The sequence below is a fragment of the Atractosteus spatula genome, chromosome 4, assembly GCF_055471065.1.
Source record: "Atractosteus spatula isolate fAtrSpa1 chromosome 4, fAtrSpa1.hap1, whole genome shotgun sequence".
In the NCBI taxonomy this organism is placed as follows: Eukaryota; Metazoa; Chordata; class Actinopteri; order Semionotiformes; family Lepisosteidae; genus Atractosteus; species Atractosteus spatula.
Genome location: NC_142709.1, coordinates 63,966,477 through 63,978,648, shown reverse-complemented (window position 1 = coordinate 63,978,648; position 12,172 = coordinate 63,966,477). Strand labels below are relative to the sequence as shown.

The window sequence follows — 12,172 nt, the reverse complement described above, 5'->3', positions numbered from 1 at the left end:
TAAGGGTCAAATCAGTCTGCATGTTACTTATTGACTAGTTGACCTACATATTGAAATAGAGACAGATGCTTATGAAAAAAATGGTCTCATTATAAATAAAAATGCATCTTAGAGTAATGAAGAATTTAAATGTAAAACATCTAAAGTCTTCAAATACTTTTAGAACTGGTCAAACAAAATTACAGTCTAGATATACTTTGTCCACTATCCACTGCATAGTGAGGTCTTCATCCAAAAGCCCACAATCATGACCAAGATCAGGACTATGATCTCTGCTAAGGAAAGCATTTTAATAAAAGTGTGGCACAGTGAAAAATGGCATGGTCTTCTTTTTCAGCAAACATCTGAACCTGCTTTTCCAGATATCATAATGATAGCTATCAGCAAACAAGGAGTCACACTCATTCACCCCAAATCTAAGGTGAGCTACTGTTGTGTAGTTGTTTCTTAATCCAACCAGTGCATTAGTATTGGGAATTCTGAAGGTCTTGTGAGTTGCAAAAGAGTTGGATATACTCTCCTTCTTTTTACTTGATTACTCTGAAGGTAATTTTTCACTAAAAGACATCTACCAAGAACACAGAATTTTATTTGTCTTCATTTTGGTTAATGACAGTACATACTGAGCGACCAGCCTGAAGTATGTATATTCTTTTTATAGAATTAATATAGAACAATGAAATAAAATTATTAAATTTACTGGGAAAATAATGTATTTTGTTCACAAAATTAAAATAAAAGTCTGAGAGAATGTATAGTACATTTAACAATTTCTTACACTGCATTGTTTCTTGTATGGAATCTCTTTTATCAATCTTTCTTATTTTTTAGGAAGTCCTGGCTTCTTACCCTTTTAACAAAATAGCAAACTGGTGCAGTGGAAGTACCTATTTTCACATGACCATTGGTAATCTGATCAAAGGAAACAAAATTCTGTGTGAGACTTCATTGGTAAGAGAAACATACTCTCGCATGCTGGTAAAATCAGCTCTACTGATGTCATTAGTGTGTATAAGGACATAGGAAAGGCTACAAAGGCTGAATGGAGTCTATTCAGCTCATCCTGGTATTTGGTTTGGTAGCAGCTTATTGCAATGGTTTCCAATCCCAACTGGAGTATCACTGTGTCTGCTGGACTTTGTCCTAAATGAGATCTAAATAATCAGGGCTAATTGATTACTTAATTGACCTGCTTCCTTGTTTAGACTTATTGTATGATTGACTTGTTTCTGTGCTCAGTCCTGAGATTCAAAAATACCTCACTTTGAGGTTACCATTTCCAACAGCTTCAGAAACCAGAAGCTAAGCACTCTCTCCTCAACTTGTTTACCTTTATACCGACTAGACAATTCTTAATATTTAAATAATTTATGATGAACAGACAGGGATGAAAATGTTGACACTTGCACAATGAGTTATTTTTTCTTTTTCAGAGAACCAATTTGTTACATTTCAGGATATACACTGAATTTTTCAATATTCCCCAGTAGAAAATGTACATCAATTAACCTGTGGTGGAATACTTAAATGAGTAAAAAACTAGAAGAGACTGTGGTCCTCCAGGAACCTTTTGCTTATTGATCAAAGGATTTTGTCGACCTGTTTCTTGATAGAGTTGGTTTCATGGTTGTGAAGTTTTTTATACATCCCCAAAGCCTTTTGTATGAAGAAGTGCTTTATTATTTCAGTCCTGAAAGCACTTCCTCTTGGTTTCTACTTGTACTAGTTTCACTCTCGGTCCTGAAGTAGAATCTCTTGGTTCACTCATGGTCTAGTATTGTAGCCTCTTCCATTCAGGACTAAAGAGATTTCATTCCTTTAACCTGTTTGCATAAGAGATTCCTTTAAGGTCAAGAGTTAACCTTGAATTCTCTTATCGAACACTGCCTTTGGTTGTTGGTCGAGTTAGAGTATCCTTGGCTTAGTCTTGTTGTAGCAGTGAGTACTCGCAATGTCGGCCTTCTGTCACTGAGAGCTACAGCAGTCAAGTGGCTCAACAGTACATATTTCAGAACAAAGCCTGCACAGTCCTCTTCCCTCATGTTCTTTGTACATGGGTGATAGTATGAAAGAAAATAATAATGGTGGATTTGAGATTATAAAAGAAATGATTTCTGCACACTATTCACTGATGTTTAATTTTTTAGTCTATGGGGATGAGTCCCAGATAATGATCTATTTTTACACCGTTTCCTGCTAGATATGCAAAACATGTAGATGACGGTGTAGGCAAACCGATGAAGACATGACTGTGATCACAATGATTGAATGTTAAGTACTTTTTGTCTTATTTATATTAAGGGTTACAAGATGGATGACCTTTTGACCTCATATGTAACGATGTACCTTAATGAGAGGAATGCTGTCCACGCCAGGACAAATCGCTTTCCTGCCTGAAGATAGAGAAACCTCAAGTCCTGCTGGGATACAAAGGCAATTACATAACATGCGCTGATGTTATACCTGTGTCAATTGCATTATTTCCCATGCTGATCACACACTAGTAAAACACCATACCTTTGTGGCTTGTGATTCAAGGCTAACTGAATTAAACCGATTGTGTGAATGTTTCTATATGACTTTTGTATAAATCACATTTAACATAAAATAACACACATTTTCACATGGCTATAAACACACATATTTAAGGTGATTTTCTTAAATTAGAGAAGTATTCTTATTTATTGTATTGACAAGAAGCAAAGAAAAAATACATCTCTTATATGCAGTAGTATGTTTTTTGTGTGTGTAGAAAAAGTACATTTTTTAAATAATTAAGACATTTTAATTTCACTCTTATGTCATAGTTTTCATGAAATGTAATGTTTTACTCTAGCAATTAAACAGTTTAGAAGATCTTTGTTTTATCATAAATAATGCAACCTTACCCACTCCACCCACTCTGCTTTAAAAGAGAGTCTCTCACCAGAACATTAATTTAAAAAATCTTAGAACTCCATCTGGATCAACATTGTTTATGTTATTTGTAATTTAGCCTTTACAGATTAATGCTTTTGAGTATTATTTTATTAAAACTGCTGTCTCTATAGCTGCTTTTAAGGTTTAGTATCAGTAACCCCTTGCACATATATTTCTTTGTTCTGCATGAAATATTGTAAACTGTAGTTACTCAGATACTGTAAGTACAGTCATACCTATAGCTGTGGCAGTAAAACATTCAGATGAGGTTAACAAATTCTGTCTGAAATAGTGGTCTTAAGTCTGACAGTTGGTATATACCTTCATATATTTCTTTTAATCCATCAAATCCTAAAGGAACTCAGTAGTGCCACAAGGAAAAATATCCGTGGAGCTATTTCAAGATAAGATTTGAAGTATAAAAAGAAAAGATGCTGTTTAGGGAGTATAGGAAGAGTCATGTGATACATTTGAAGGGAAAAGCTTGAATGCAAATGTACTGATGCTTCAGATCGAGACTCCTGAATACTTGTTCACTACATAGAGGTTATTTACGAAGCTTTCGTTTTTTACTCTTATTGCCAATTATGTTCATCTCTACCATACTCTCTTCACTACTTCACCTCTTCTCCTCAGTTCAGAACTAGTTTTATGATCATTATTTCTCATTACGCTGTTCATCAAAACAATTATTTATTCTCTGTCCATATTGCTCAGTTCTTTTTTATTCAAGGAAAAATGTCTATAGTGTGCTGTCTACGTACACTTGTGAAAATTTGAATAAACATTGCCAAAAACTGATGATGCCTAATTATTGATGTATGTTAAAAGGTAAGGGTTAATTTATTCTGTAACAGAGGATGGATGTGACATCTCAAATCAGTCATGCAGTAGATACTGTAGATTTATTAATATCAAGCAGCATTTCAGTTTTCTATCACATCTCTTTTGCTTCATAAAGTAGAAATATTTAGAACCTCTCAAAGAGAACATTGAAAAAATTCCTTCATTTTTGTTTCCAATTTTTTTTTCTCTGAAGCTGTTGATTTTACTTATGAACTGGTTCCATAGTCTTGGCTGTACCTATCTTCTATGGAAACACATTTTATTAATCTGGATCACAGAATATTCCATAGTTCTTTTGCATACAGTGTAGAAATGTGCTTCTTACTAAGGGAAAAGTTTAACATTTTTTCAAAAGGTAATTTTAAAAACAACAGATCACGTTTTAAATGATGTTCCAGTGCAGTATGTGATCTTAAAAGCTCCTAGTTTTTTGTATTTTACTTCTCACCTGATGACTTTCATTAAAGAGCTTTGATTAGAGAAATCTGTTAGTCCCTTTTAAAAATATTACAAAATCATCTGTGATCATTCTACAAGAGCATTAGGGTGAGAATTTTGCAACTTTTGTGTTTTTTCCTTTAAGAAGGATACAAAACGTGGAAATCATTAAATCAATTCAGCTTGCTTATGTGGATGCATTTTCTGTAAATACCTTTGAGTAAAAAGTAAACTTTCTAGAGCTTAAAAACAGTCCCCATTTTGTCTTAGTGGTTATTATGGTTTCATAATGGGGTGAAATATCAACATTGTTGATATTTGCGTTTTTTGAAGTTTTAGCTGATGTGCCTTGTTATATTGATAAGAAATGTGGAGATAATTCAAAATTAGCAGTTAGCAGTATAGAGCCTTTACTAGCTAACTTTTCTCAGATTGTCTCAATAGAACAGTGCTTTTATTCAAGTCACTGAATCACATTAACATAAAGATGGGGCTAAGCTGAAAAAATAAAATGAACCGATGTGTAAGATGTGCAGCTGTGATCTTCTATAAAAGAAATAACTCCGTTTTATAATTTTCCTCCACATCTGTCTGGTGGAAATGTGACTGATTATCAGTGGCCCAGACATAAGTCCTCCCATCAGAACCTAGCTAACAGAGCCCCTGTTTCTTTCAATCTTCTTTTCTTTTTCTCTGTAGAGCACAGGGGGCTTCTTAGTTTAAACCTTCTATGAAGAGTCATCTTTGTGGCTTTATTCATAAACCGACCAATTAACAACACAATCTCCCTTCTATTTATTGATATAGAGGAAAAAGGCGTTATCACAGAGGCTTTTGGAAAAACTCTAGGCCTTGTTGCCATGGTGCTCATTGGTATGGAGGCACGCCATTCTTTTTTTACAAAATTAAATGAGTCCCTTCTCTTGACTCAGGCTATTGTCAAGCATTCAAGGCACAAGTGGTCCTCACAGGCAAAGGGATGGTGTAAAATAGATGAGGTCAAAGTTTGCATGAGAGCCCCCTTTCAAGACCTCTAATCAAATTTGAGAAGCAACAGAACATTCATAGAGCTACAGTTTCCCAAATCAGCTCAGAATTTCTTTCTTTAACGAAATTGTTTTCACTTGTTGAAGGAACTCATAGGAGGATATGTCTTCTATCTCTTGCCTTATAAACGTGATAGAGCACATTGCATTTATCTCTCTCGTCGTAACTTTCCCCTATTCACAACCTCTGAGCTGCTGTGTATTATCTTGGCTCCACCACCAGCTGTTGTTAGATGAACGCCAGCATTTCGCAGTGAGATATTTACACCCTTGGAAGCTCTATTTCAGCAAAGCTTGGGAAGGGAATCATCGTGATAAGTAAGTGCCCTTGTTGGTCTTTGTAAACTGGTTAACTACAAACCTTATAAATTAATAGAAGCTGAAACAATGCAATTTTTGTTACTAGTCCTGTGTTGTTGATATTTAGTTTTCATTTTCTAATGACTATCGAGGAGAACGACAGAAAAGTTTGCATTAAGGTGTCCTCAAAGTTTGCAGATATCTGAAGTGTGCATTTGTCTTGTTCTAATTATCTTGAAAAGTGCTTTTCTTGTCTCTTCTGATAGGTGTAAGTGCACTGTGTCATTTATAATAAATGAAACTGAATTAAATCCGTATGATTTTACTTAACTTACTTAAAATCATATTCTCATCTTTTGATAGCAAGGGAAGCAGTGAGTAAAGTGCAGTAAAATTCCAAAGTTAGGGTCTTACAGTTACTAGTGGAAAAACTTAATTTGTCAGATTGTTATGTTGATATTGCAATATTGTAGCTTGTAGACTTGTGTTAATTGTGATATTATTTACATGATCTGTTATTACCATTGGCATTTGTGAACTTTATTTTGCAGTCTAGTTTACTGGTTACCTAATTAATAGAAATTGTCTGTTTCCTCTATTACACTATCCCTGAAAAATACAGGGTGGTTTTCATTCAAAAGGTACAAGTCAGTTCTAATCCTGCTAATTTGACACAGAAGCTGCAGCTGAAGCACTTTGCCTTCTTGCATGTAGACTTTACACAGGGAGAAGTAAATACAGTACATGCAGAAGGTTGTGGTGGTGATTTTTGTATAGATGTTAATGGAATGTAAATCATGTTGTAATGGAATTTTTCATACTCCAATCTTGCCTGATCAGAATATGTTTTACAGATAGAAGAGGTAAACACTTGCTCTAAACTAGAAGGATTGATAGGGAAATATATTGCTTCACCCAACTACTTAGCCTAGCTACTGGAATACTGCCACAATTTTACATCTGTTGTGCTATTTATGGTCTCAACAGTCTCCATTCGCCAAAATGTACAGAAAAAAAATAAAAATGTACATTTGAAAAAAATTGTTTTAGTCAACTATTTTTTTCTTCATTTAGATAAGAGTTATTTTGTATAAAAAGGCAAATAATACCAGATATACTGAGAAATATTTTCAGAAAAAGAGCAGCAGCATGAACAATCTTGTGTCCAGCCGATCCCTATTTTTTGCCTAAATTGTAAAGACTGTTGCGACATGTGATCCACTGATTCTCCCTATGTAAGGAGTGCATGCCCTTAAGAAAGTACTATTTCAATATTTCTTCAATGTTTTTGTGTGTCAGAGATTTTCTCTGTGGCACTGCTTTTTTTCCTGAAATGTTTCAATAGTTTGCATGGGTAAGTCTTCGATTTCATAACTAGTTCTCTCCATTGATGTATCACTATCTTTTGGATCATTTTTATAATCAAATTCAAAGCCAAGAACAAGTTAATGTTACCCACTGAGTCTTACAAAAATAAAAGCAACACTTGAATAACACACCCTCTCCTAACCTTGAACTCTGAAGTCTTCCACCCCTGCTGCTGATAAACACCTGCAACACATAACAGACACTGCCTCCTTATTTTCTAGCCAATGTATCTGATTAAACTTAAGCTGTCTGTATTTCTTGAAGAAATAGAGGAAGAAAACAATATGTTCACTGATTTTAAGTCCAAAAGATTTAGAACATGTGGTTAAATATGAATCTGGAATTAAGAACAATACTATAGTGACAATGGTGATGACTATATCAAATCTCATGAATGCAGATATCTATGAATAAGTCTATAAACAATAACACTGAAAAAATCTCAAGTGTCATGCATCTAGACCGATGTGATACATAGAACTAATAATTGGACAAATGTGTTTTAGTGCTGAAGATTTTATAGCACATTTAACATCATTTGACAGTCTGTGACTAAGTATGTGTCCACAGCCATTAACAGTTAGCCACCATGAAGCTGAAACACCTTCTCAATGAACAGAATTTGTTTGGGAGCACAAATCAAGTGACTTAACATCTCAAGCGTGGTGAACTGTATGGCCATTCTGTTGAAAACAGAACATGAGAGAGGGGACCATCATCTCACAAGATACAGTAGCATGGCTGACCAACACAGTATCTTATCTGCAAGCACACATCTGCTCTTCAGACATGTGTGCTTTCCCATGGGGTCTAAACATCTCCTGTTACAACACTTGCCTGACACTGTGCTACACACTTTTTATGAACATATTGGCCATTACAATTAATTTACTTTAACAGTAGTCTGGGTCTAAAAGTTTAATGTTACAAGAGCTATGCAACTTTTTTTGGAGAAAAACAAGCATGGGTTGAGTTTAGATCCCAACAGAATATTTATAAGATATTTTTGGTATTTCTATCAGCTGCTTATGAAACTGCAGCTGGGAACAAGTGGAGATGTTTACAACCTCTGTCTTCCTGTGTGAATGCTCCTCCTTTGGAAAAACTGTGGAGGTCTTATTGAGGTGGGAGAAATACATTTCATGGGGATTTAAAAATCTCAGGCAGACCATAAGTTATAATATAAAAGTGAGAGTTCATAGTCAAAGTATCAATGTTACTGTTCGTATTTCCTTTCCATAAATCAGTGTAGCCTTTTCAATTCTTCCCAATTTTCATCTCTCCATATGCACTCAATGCACTTTCTTTACTGCAAAGGCATGTCTTTAGTTTGCACACACAGTTGTCGAATAAACATTTCTTGACCATGGTGTGATGTCACTTGCCAACAAGGCTGCAGAACTATTTTTTTGGAATGCTGCAATTTATTTTTGAAAAAACTATCCATATCAGAGGGAGAGGTTAATTAGAAAGCTCTTACCGGGATATCAATGAATAACACAAAATTAGTTTTGATATTTCAAATGGTTTCCATATATATAGATTTTTGTAGCTTCGTATTTCTTAATTTTCAGATGTTTTACTGGTAAAGAGAAACACGTTGTTTTCTTTCAGCAATTGTCTGCATCTCATTTCAGGTAGGAGACATGAACTCCTCATCGGTGGAAATCTCATCTATGCTCCCCAACCAGTCATCTGAGAGCTGCAGCGCAGAGACAGTGGTGGAGAATATCGTATTTGGAGGACTGTACATAGTGGTTTTCCTTCTGGCGCTTACTGGCAACGGGCTGGCACTATGGATCTTCTCTCGACAGCACGGCACTACTTCCCCCTCTAACGTGTTCCTGCTGCATTTGGCCATTGCTGACCTCTCCTACGTGGCGATCTTGCCTCTGCGGGCTGCTTACCACCTGACAGGAGGCCACTGGCCGTTCGGAGAAGTGCCTTGCCGTGTGGTGGGCTTCCTCTTCTACGTCAACATGTACGCCAGCATCTATTTTCTTGCGTGCGTGGCCGGGGACAGGTACTTGGCAGTGGTGCATGCCGTGCGTTCCTTGAAAATCCGCCAGTCCCGTTACGCCCACACCGTCAGTTTTGTCCTTTGGATCCTGGTGACCGTATCAATGGCCCCTCTGCTGGCCACCCGGCAGACCATCCAGAAGGACAATCTCACCGTGTGCCTGCAGCTGTACCGTGAGAAAACGTCCCATCGGGCCCTCGTCTCCATCGCCGTGGCCTTTATTCCGCCTTTCCTCGTGACGCTCGTCTGCTACCTCTTGATTGTCCACAGCCTCCGCCAGGGGATAAGGCTGGAGACTGGTCTCAAAAGCAAAGCTCTCCGCACCATAGGTCTGGTGCTGCTGATCTACCTGGTCTGCTTTTTACCCTACCACGTCAGCCGCGTGATCTATATTATTGTGCACGGCCACCCGGGGGTGTCCTGTCAGACTAAACGAGCCCTAATGCTGGGGAACCGGTTGACCTCTTCCCTCACCTGTCTGAATGGCGCTCTCGACCCCCTCGTTTACCTGTTCGGTGCAGAGAAGTTTCGGGACGTGTTTTGGCAGCTGCTCTGTGGGAAGAAAGCAGGGTGCTCTGGAGCTGCCAGCGGGGAAGCCAAAACGACACACGAGAGCTCGCTGAGTGCCAAGTCTGAGTTCTGATGTGATGGACCGTGTTTTCGCTTTGCTTTCGGCGCCCTCTCTCACTCCCGAAAGAAACGACCCCCCCTCTCTCTGTGAGATTTCTTTATCCATTGGAAAAAGAAATGTGATACCATGCTGACTCAGGTAACATTGCATTAAGAATGTGTTCCAAAAAAAAGAGTCTTATGTTGTTTGATATACGTTTCTCCATTTAAAACCTCAATGAGAAGATCGCTTTAATAGCAATGCTGATCCCTTGGTGCAAGTCAACTAAAATTGGGAAAATAGATCAAGATATTGCTGTTCTGTGTTTTGTCTGCTTCCTAGATTTGCCAGCAACAAAGCCAATCAGCTGTAAAAAACATTTATTTCAAAATTAACAGCAACACCTGCTCATTCTTTTAGCCAAAGAAAGAGTGTTCACGATGGCAATTTCAGTCTTACTTTCTTTGTTGCCATGTTTTTGACAAGAATGTCCATCTATCTGTACATCATTAGACAGTGTATAATGACGGGTTCTTTTGCAGAAGCAGAATGTTTAGTGTGATGTTTTACCTGTTATGTCCAAAACACATTCTATTATTCTTATTTTTAACTCTTATCTGCTTTCAGCACTTGATTCAAAAGTAAAATATTAATTAAATCAGTGGACAAAGGGATAATAATGCATTCTGTGTGTAAAAAGCATGTCTTTTGTAGAAAAACTGGATGTGGGGGAGTAAAGTTGCCATTTTATGTTTTGTGAAGTTTTTCTCCTATGACTTATAATTGTTTTATCTAGTCTTGGCATATACAGTCTAATGTGAAATTAGATGAGTGTTGATGTATACTCTCTTTAGTTTTTATCTGCTTATTCTCACCTTTTGTTTTTATAACAACATTCCCTAAAACAGTGTGGATATATCAAAGTGAACATTTATTGCAGTAATTTAAATTCTTGCTTGCACCTGCATATATAGAAATGCAAAATGGCTATTGTGGTTACTCTTATTCCTTTCTCAAAAAATCATCTTTCTTCATGGGAATTCACAGAATACCCAAACCTCCCAGAGGTCTCTCTCCATACATCATTTTCTCACAGCTACAAGTTTCAAGATACAAACTAAACTGAATTTAAGAATATGGGACTTCTTTAAATGAGATTTAAACATACTGTAGTTCATGTTTATATTTGGCTTTACTGTCTCATCTGTTTTTCATTATTTATTTCACTTTGTCCCTGCCTTGATCACTGTATTGTAAAATATTAAATATTAAAATATCATAAGCAGCTGTGTTTATATTATTAATTAATGAGCAGTTTACTCATTTAACTTGGTCTTGCTTCCATTTATAAAAATCCTTGCATACTGAGACAGATTCCCTTTCTAACCCCTTGAAATAATTTTAAATAAATAAACACCACACCTGAAAAAACCCTCTTATGACCAGTAATATATAGTGGAATTAAAATGCAATAACCAGTAGTATTGAATACTGATTGCATCTTTAATACTTTTTATCATTGTTATTTTTAGGTAGTTCTATTTAGCAAAGCAGTCATGATGGTGGTCATAAATTAGAGCAGCTTGCAAAAGTATTCAGACCCCGTGGACACTTTTCACTATACAAGTAGCGCTTAGTATTTGTTATATACACAATCTACACCACAAGTTTAAAGCAAACATCCCAAATTCAAAAGATAATATAAAATAAATATGAAAGAAAATTTGAAAAATCATGTTTCAGGAATCATGTATTGAAACACTTTGCCCAAAACTCATTTAGATGCACAAAATAATCTTAATGAAACACACAAGTGAAGCACTATGTCTATGTGCAATAATTGTGGATCACATGACAAACTTTACTTGGTCAGGTTGTGAGTTTCAGGCAAAGACTGAACTATGAAGACTGAAGAGCTTTCAAGGCAAGTCAGAGATAAAGTCACTGAACAGCAGAGGAGAAGGATACAAAAATATCAAAGTCTCTGAATATCACTGTGAGTATGGTCCACTTGATCATCAAGAATGAAAGGAGCATGTTACTGCCCAGACACTGTCCCTTGAAACTGAGCACCTGGGCAAGGAGAAACTAATCATTGAAGCCAATAACAACTCCGAAAGAGCTGCAGCGCTCCGGGGCAGAGATGTAAGAAAATGTGCTCAGTCAACAATATTCCACTCCCTCCACAAAGCTGGCCTGTATGCAAGATATCCCGCATGGGCTTTGTAACACAAGCACCTGAGTCATCCCGCAAAAAATGTGGCAAAAGGTACTGTGGTCAGATAAAACCAAATTGGAACTTTTCGGTCTAAATGCCAAGTATTATGTTTGGCACAGAGCAAACACATTGGGACATCTCCCAGTCAACAATGTCCATACAGTCAAGTGTGGTGGTGACAGCATCATGGTGTTGCTCACTAGCGACTGGAAAGCTTGTCAGGACTGAAGGAAAAACGAGTGTAGAAAAGTACAAGAAAATATCGGTGGAGAATATTTCAGCCTGCTAAAGGCTTTAAAATTGGGTGGATATTTACCTTTTCAGTCTGCTGTACTAGAGTGGTTTAAGAAAAATAAAGTTAAAATCATTAATATCAAAATAGAAAGTTGATATCATTGAGTGGCCAA

At 36.7% G+C, this 12,172-nt stretch overlaps 2 protein-coding genes across 3 annotated transcripts in view; both read left to right on the top strand.

Moving 5' to 3' along the window:
- Positions 1-8,644, top strand: part of myo7ba (myosin VIIBa) — a 38,086-nt gene extending 29,442 nt beyond the window's left edge. Inside the window, exons 46-49 of one of the 2 annotated variants that reach the window (XM_088914335.1) lie at positions 338-421; positions 832-951; positions 2,302-2,433; positions 8,555-8,644. In XM_088914335.1, the coding sequence (XP_088770461.1) occupies positions 338-421; positions 832-951; positions 2,302-2,397 (300 nt within the window). In that variant the 3' untranslated portion in view covers positions 2,398-2,433; positions 8,555-8,644. Of the gene's footprint in view, positions 1-337; positions 422-831; positions 952-2,301; positions 3,718-8,554 lie in introns of those variants that run through there. The other variant, XM_088914334.1, reaches the window with a different exon arrangement.
- gpr17 (G protein-coupled receptor 17) lies at positions 8,564-10,831 on the top strand. The gene has a single exon (XM_088914336.1). The coding sequence runs from the start codon at positions 8,564-8,566 to the stop codon at positions 9,578-9,580; it is 1,017 nt and encodes a 338-aa protein (XP_088770462.1). The 3' UTR covers positions 9,581-10,831.
- The last annotated feature ends 1,341 nt before the right edge of the window (positions 10,832-12,172 follow it).

What these genes read in the sequence shown, in the direction of transcription:
- gpr17 (XM_088914336.1), top strand. Translation starts at nt 8,564, where the DNA reads ATGAACTCCTCATCGGTGGAAATCTCATCTATGCTCCCCAACCAGTCA.